The sequence below is a fragment of the Lactuca serriola genome, chromosome 8, assembly GCF_051521515.1.
Source record: "Lactuca serriola cultivar US96UC23 chromosome 8, Lser_US96UC23_V15, whole genome shotgun sequence".
Lineage (NCBI taxonomy): Eukaryota > Viridiplantae > Streptophyta > Magnoliopsida > Asterales > Asteraceae > Lactuca > Lactuca serriola.
The window spans coordinates 131,305,403-131,313,137 of record NC_136415.1 but is presented as its reverse complement, the minus strand read 5'-3'; the positions used below and the strand labels follow the sequence as shown (position 1 = coordinate 131,313,137).

The following is a 7,735-nucleotide window of genomic DNA, read 5'->3' as shown; positions in this document are numbered from 1 at the left end:
ACAAGAAAATACCTATGCTGGTGGTCTGACGGTACCACGTTGCGCCATGTGGCATGGTCGGCAGTCGGGTTCACCCTCGAGACAAGTTGACGTGGAACCACGAGAATGAGACACATGCCACTAAAAAAAGGACACATGACGGTCTTCTAGAAGCGACAAGTGGCAAGATCCGGTAGCGACACGTGACAAGGGTAAAAGGGGCAAGCACGACAAGAGAGTGTGGCGCGCCTATTGTCTATACGTGTCGTGCCTCTCGACAACCTATATAAACCCTTGCGAATTTAGCTCATTTCCATACCAAAACTCTCTCATAACCTCCAGGTTTCTTTAGGTCCAATTTTAGGGGTTTTCATGTGTTAGTAGCGGGGCTCTAGTATGGTAGAGGGTCCGACAAATAGAAGCTTTGGGGTCGGGATTTTGTCCGCGTAATTTCCTGGTTTTCCCTAAAATCTCTATAAGTTAAGCTACACTTATTTTATTTCATGTGTAACTTATATTTAAGTTCATAGTCGTTATTATGAACCTATAAATAAGATTTATCAACGATTCCAAGTCATCATACTGATTGATCTACTTATCGGAATGATGTTCAGACTGGATTTAGTGAGGTGTTTAAAGTGACATTTCTAAACAGTATACATTGTATGTCAAACAGACCCTACCTCCGATACGATCCTACATAGTTAATATTTACTTGATATATCTTGATGTAGACATTAAGATTGTTGAGGAATCTAGACAATTACTAGTCATAAGGAATATCATACTAAGACTTAGGCCTTGTTTGGTAGCCTCTTAATTGGAGAATTAAGAGGCAGCCTCTTAATTTTTAAGATCCAGACCGCTTGGTAATATCTGAATTTATAGCTCTTAATTTGGGATTTGCCTCTTAATTTTTAAGATATTGGGGCGTGTCTGAATTAAAAAAAAAAAAAAGCAACAACGCACATTCGTCTTTTGCCCTGCTACTCCACTTCTTTCCTCTTCTCCTTCTTTCACAAATGCCGACCCATCCTTCCCACTGCATTTTCGATCGTACGACTACAACCCTCTGTTATCCCTTCGACATCAGCTGACCACCGCCACTGCTTGTGCGACCATCTCCAACGACAATCAACCTCTCCAACCCATTACTCATCGGTTGTTTCTCTCTCGCCTCTCAAGCTGTGCGCATAATCGCATAATCAACTCTTCGCTTCTCTACATCGTCTCTCTCCGGTCGCTACCGTTATTCCCCGAACCAACTCCGTTCTTCTCCGAGATAACGAGTTGCTCCATCCACCAACGACTTTGCTGTCGAAAATCCCTCCGGTTGCAGGTGAGACTTTCTTCCTCTTTACCCTAAAACTCGATAATAAGAGTTGAATATGTTTTTTCTAGAATGTTTAGCTTATACCAGATTTGGATTGGGTTTTAAGTGTTGGTGTATGTATAATTTTTGATAAAACTGTTATTAGGAGCATCAAATTCAGTTTCTTTGCCTATAAACTGATTATTAACTTGTGTACATGTTGCTAATCGACAATTTCTTGCTGAAATTGATGATTTTTTGATGGAATTGTTTGCAGATTTCATTTGATGGTCATATATTCTCTTTATGAAAATTTTGATGGTCTAATTTCTCCACATCTTATGGTATGATTTCTCTTGATATGTGTTGAAAAGTTTGTTGCTGAAATCAATAGTTCATATGACCTGTTTATCGGGAATCATTAGTTCATGTGATTTTTATTGTTTCTTAAGTGTGTAGGAAGTAAAAGGATTTGGTTCAAAAAACTTGTAGACATTTGGGTTCAAGACATATGGGATTGGTGGTGGTATTTATTAGTGGTGGTGTTTTTTTTGTTATTATATGATGTTTATGTTTCCATGGATTGAAAGAAATGAATCTGGAAGAATTTATGTATAATTTGGTTAAATTGTATGATGTGTAGGTTTCAATAGATTGAAAAAAGTAAATTTGAAAGAATTTATGTTTAATTTGGTTATTGTATGACCACTTGTAATTTTTATCAGTTATGTATTTATCATTAGCACAACACATGACTATAAAAGGATAAAATTGTCATTTTCATCATTCAGATTAAAATTCAGAGGTTCCATCCAAACAACATGTTAAAAGTTCAGATCTTAAAAATTCAGATCCTGTCAAACAGCCCCTTAGTAATAATCATACTCATGTAACGATGGTAGGATCACGAGCGAGAGGATATGGGATGAGATGGAATGAGAGATCAAGAGTTAAGGGAATAAGAGTATGCACCAAAGGTTTTCTTGAGAGAGAGAGAGAGAGAGAGAGAGAGAGAGAGAGAGAGGGTGGGGGTGGGGGTGGGGGGAGGGGGGCTGTAGAACCCATTGTCTCTTTACTTATTATTAAGTTTATTCAAAACGAAAAAAAGAAAAAAATGACTAAAGATATCTCTAACCTAACCATTAGTTAGACTAAATAAGTTAGTTGACAACAGAGATGGTACGATTGCATTAAAAGTGAAAATTATAGAAATGAAATTGATACAAATTGAAATATAAGGCTAAAATTGCAGTCTTCGACAAATCAATTTGACCATTCAAAAATTTAGTCTAATCTTCATATATAAAAACCTTATTATGTGTGACGAATATATTATATTACGTTCATACAAAAAAATATAAAACAAAATGTGTTTCCATCAAAACCAACTTTAGAACGAAATTTAATCTAAAACCAATTTCAGATTTTCCAAATAAACTGCTTTATTTAAAACCTACATTTAATGTTTCTTATTTGTTACATAAACAATTATAAACACATACAGTCACATCATATACATTTAATAATAAAAAATAAAAATAAAAACATATCGTGTTGCCGGGCCCGAAAAACCAATTTATGAGTGAGCATAAGTTGATTAGTCCAAATCAAGATGAAACCAATTTCACAAGAAAAAAAAAAGTCCAAAAGAGATTGCAAGAAAAATGCCACATCGTCTCCGGGGAAAAAAAAAAATTGGAAAAATTAAGTTGTCGTCGTTGCAGCTTTGCTTGTCACCATGTTGGGATGGATGTGTTATCGCCTTCGGACTTCGGTGGGCTCAGTTTTATGGAAGGTGTATGCAGAAATCAACATCTTCTCGACATACAATTACAATCTGGTTCATATCGTTCGATTATATTTTCAATTGTATTATGCGGGTCCAATTTTACATTAGCATGTAATGTAAGTATTTCCTAACTAACAGGAAAACTTAATGTTTTTTGATCCACTATTATATTTGATCGTATGTTTATTACATAAATTATTAAAAATTTATTATGAAAATATTTTCTTTACCAATAAAAGTTAAAAGAAAACGTGTTTATCTTATGCATAATTTGTTAAAGAAAATGTGGGTTTAAATTCTAAAATTTAACTCATGGGAAAGCAAGTGAGAGTCGTTAGTGCGTCAAAGAGGGGCCCGGGGGCCATTCCTATTTCAGTATTTCCTAATCATACACAGCTAATCGTCGCTAAATTCCACCCCCTACCAAGAGTTAAACACATATCCTTGTTGAGTTGTTGTTGAAGATATCATTTATTTTTCTGAGCTAATGATTATTTCCAAAAATCTGTATATATTTTAATATATGACAAAATAAATTTTTTATTTCTAAAAATCTTTATTTTGAGCATGTTTTTCCGGTTCTTGAAAACCTCTTATGTTTTGGTGTCTTTATTTTATATATTCAACTGCATAGTACATAATACCTAATTTGGTACCAACGTGAACATTAAAACGATAAACGACTTATTTGGATCACCCTAAAGTTGTCAAAATATAGAGTCCGATGTTGTCTTTGAAGTGGTTGAGAGAAGATGAAATCCAAAAATATGGCTTCGAGAAATGGTGGGTGCCGTATTTTAGAACTTGTTTAAAAAAAAAGATACAAGGACAGCAGAGGTGAATGGTCATCCGTCACTACCTTAGATTTTTTATTTAAAGTATGTTGTTTCAAAAGATGTAACCTTGATAATGTTCCAAAAAATATGATATAAAATTAATATTAAATATGGTCATTTTGTAACTATATTTTTTTGGAACCCGCAAATTTTATTAAACAAGAACAAAAACCCCGCCTAGCAAGATGCTAGAGGGAAAAAGGTACAAGATAAAAGAGGAATTACATACAATTAAAGAGGCTAACACACCATTCTACAAATGAAGAGGGCAATGATTCCTCCTATACTTAGTACATAACAATACATTAGTTTTTACCAAGTCACCAATTTTGGCAGGGAGGACCTAAGCTTCTTGAAAATTCAGTCACATCTTGCCTTCCAGATATGTCAAATGGTTCCACAACATATGTTGGTTAAGCATTTTCGTTTCTTTGAACATGTCCCCCATTGAGCTATAAAATTCATCACTTCGTCGATGTTGTGAAATTGGTAATCAGGCATGCCACACCTGAAGTACACATTCCCTATCTCTTCTGTAAAAATAGAGATACAATTATTTAGTTGTTTTAGGTAACAAGATATACTTTAAGTAGTTCAAAAGAACGAGAGAAGATAAATCATTCATTCTATATTTGTTCAAATGGGAAAGATTAAGAACACAATTTGTTATCTTTTTTTCATTGATGTAAAACTTTTCATGTAGTTTGGAATTCATGTTTTTATTGGTTTACGAGCTAACCGATTGAAAATAACATTTAAAAGTTCAAGTATAATTATTACAATTAATGACTATATCATATACAAATAAGATTGATATAATATATGAAATTTATCTAATAGTGTTTATAAATAAATATTTATTAAATATCAACCTTCTGTTATATAATAAGTTAAATGTTGTATATTAATAACTAGGTATGAGACTTTTATACTATATGCGTGATTGATTTTAAAAATAAAATTAAATATGAATGTGTAAACATTAAACATTTTTAAAATTAATGTTTTGAAATAAATATAAATGATATGATTAATAAATTAGTAATTCAATATATATTGACATATTTTAAATTGTGTTGAATTATTGATGATGATTTTGTAGATGGAACATTTTCAAAGTCAATCAAAGTAATTGTGATAAGTATAACCAAACCAAATTTGTAATTAATTCATAATACATCAAATATTAAATTATTAAAATATATAATTAAAAAATATTACATTTAAATATAGAAATATAATAAACCAAAATAAACTAGATATCTATAAATTTAAATTTAAAAAAAAAGTTCAAATTTATCACCAGATTAACGAACCAGAATATCAAAACTTTAATGATATCCATAAGGACCATAACACTAAATTGTACATAAGAAATGGTTATTAAGAACAAGATTTAGAAATATCTTTTTTACAAAAAATATGTCGGTTAAAGATGCCTAAAGAAAGGGTTAGCAACTTTCACGCTTTATGGAGTGGAAGCGAAGAAATCCAATAGTAAAAGGACGAAAGTGTAAATTACAAAATGGAAAGGTTGGCGTTGGCGGCAGAATCGGCCATGACAGGTAAGCTCAAGATGGCAATGGCAAAAAATCGACCTGGTACATCCCTCTTTCTTCTTGCTTCATGTATATATATACACGGGACGCAAACACGCACAAAACGTACTCGAAACCCTAAATCGCCATGAGTCTCTTTGGCCTCGGCAGCAGGTATTTCGATTTCGCTTTCAGATTTTTTGTATTTTTTGATAACGATTGATTCGTTGTGTTGGCTGTATGTTTCATCAATCCAACTGTCGGTTGCTTGAAATTGAGTTTATTTGAGTTTGAATATATCTTCATTAATTATTGATGACAGTAGATTCACGTCTCTTTATACTCAAACAGATATTTTAATCAGATTAACAAACATGAATCTAACTTATTACGTTATTTTTGTCTAGTTTTAATTAATTAACAAACATAAGTGTGAATCATTATTAGAACTCGATTTATATTAGGCAATTTGATTGCAATTAAGTTGTATTCAGTGAAAAAGTGAAAACGTACAGATTTCTATTGGAAATTCCTAGTGTATCTTTTAGGGGAGTGACTTATTAGCCTACAAATTTCAAAGCTAACAATTACACAAACACGCATGAGGTGTTTGTGCTAGAAAGAACTAAGATTCATACAGTATATCTGCTACTTGCTGCCATCAATTTCACAAACTAGAACTGTAATAAAAGTTTTGAACTTCAATATGTTCTTATAGTAGTTGTTTAAGTTTTTTCAATGTATTAACTACAAGTTTCCTTCTAAAACACCAATTCTTATCAGTTATACAGTTATAGTCAACTGTGAATATAGCAAGAGAAACTGAAACTGGATGTTGATGGTGTAATTTTATAACTTTGGTGATGTTTTATGTTTGATCAATTCTTGATTTATCAAGGGCTTACATGTTTGGTTATATACATATGTTGGACTTGTATAAACTATTTGTGGATCTAAATCAATAAGTTTCCACCTTACATGATCTGATCACTTCAATCATACATGTATTTTTTAGCTAAATAGTAAGCTTAGTCTTCTTCAATCTCATATAACCAATGTTTATCCTTCTGTATTTGCAGAAATCAGAAGACTTTTCGACCAAAAAAGAGTGCTCCATCAGGAAGTAAGGTTTGTTCCCTACAAAACTTTTATAAATTTTCTCAGTGTTTCCCATATCTATTCCCTTTGGCCAAAGTCAAACTCATTCGATTTGGTGAATTTAGGGTGCACAACTTAAAAAACACATAGACGCAACTTTGGGTAGTGGAAATTTGCGTGAAGCTGTTCGCCTACCCCCTGGAGAAGATCTCAACGAGTGGCTTGCTATAAATGGTAATAATGATTCTATGCTCTTGAGTCTTGATTTTGAATTATATTACCCATAACTTTTTTTTAATATATATAATTCTGCAGCTGTTGATTTCTTTAATCAAGTGAATCTCCTTTATGGCACTCTTACTGAATTCTGCACACCATCAACATGTCCAACAATGACAGCTGGAGCAAAGTACGTTGCCTAATCCTTCATTTTTTTTTCAAGATGTTATATTAAGTATTAAAAATGGTTCAAACTTTTATTTCTTGTATTTTTTTTTACAGATATGAGTACAGGTGGGCGGATGGAGTTACTATTAAGAAACCCATAGAAGTATCCGCTCCTAAATACGTGGAGTATTTAATGGAATGGATCGAAACTCAACTTGATAACGAATCAATATTCCCTCAAAGACTTGGTAAATGATAATCAATATTGTTACCAAATATAAGTCCAAATAGTTTTATACTTTTGTTATTTAATGTTGCTTATGTTTTTTATAATTATAGGCGCTCCATTTCCTCACTATTTCCTGGATGTGGTGAAGACGGTGTTTAAGCGGTTGTTTAGGGTTTATGCTCATATCTATCATTCGCATTTTCAGATGATTATGAGTTTGAAAGAAGAAGCTCATCTTAATACCTGTTTCAAGCATTTTGTCCTCTTCACATGGGTGAGTCATCAATCATTATTCATTACTACTTACATGATTATGAGTTTGAAAGAAGAATCTTTCTTGTGTTTGTATTATTGATTAATGGTGTATGTATTGTGTAGGAATTTCGGTTGATTGATCAGGGTGAGCTTGCACCTTTATATGAGCTTGTTGAGTCTATTTTGAAGCTGTAGTCGTCTTTTTTAATCCGAATGTTATTACTTGTAATCGGTAGTTCGTAAGCGGGTTTGTTAGCGACTATTTGTTCATTTGTTCTTTTTTTTTTGAAATACCAAACATCACATTCTCAA

General features: G+C 32.6%; 1 protein-coding gene across 2 annotated transcripts; it reads left to right on the top strand.

The window, feature by feature from the left end:
• Positions 1-5,480: 5,480 nt before the first annotated feature.
• On the top strand, positions 5,481-7,735 carry LOC145070223 (MOB kinase activator-like 1A). 2 transcript variants are annotated; one of them, XM_079017162.1, is made up of 7 exons: positions 5,481-5,628; positions 6,534-6,582; positions 6,678-6,786; positions 6,868-6,961; positions 7,054-7,187; positions 7,279-7,442; positions 7,547-7,735. In XM_079017162.1, the coding sequence occupies exons 1-7, from the start codon at positions 5,603-5,605 to the stop codon at positions 7,616-7,618; spliced, it is 648 nt and encodes a 215-aa protein (XP_078873288.1). In that variant the 5' UTR covers positions 5,481-5,602; the 3' UTR covers positions 7,619-7,735. The 2 variants fall into 2 exon arrangements, with proteins under 2 accessions (XP_078873288.1, XP_078873289.1); XM_079017163.1 differs by having other exon boundaries at positions 5,522-5,628; positions 6,534-6,577.

Excerpts from the sequence above, each read along its gene's own strand:
- LOC145070223 (XM_079017162.1), top strand. The coding sequence starts at position 5,603 with ATGAGTCTCTTTGGCCTCGGCAGCAG. Across the intron at positions 5,629-6,533 it reads CTCTTTGGCCTCGGCAGCAG|AAATCAGAAGACTTTTCGAC; the intron begins GTATTTCGATTT and ends CTGTATTTGCAG. Across the intron at positions 6,962-7,053 it reads ACAATGACAGCTGGAGCAAA|ATATGAGTACAGGTGGGCGG; the intron begins GTACGTTGCCTA and ends TTTTTTTTACAG.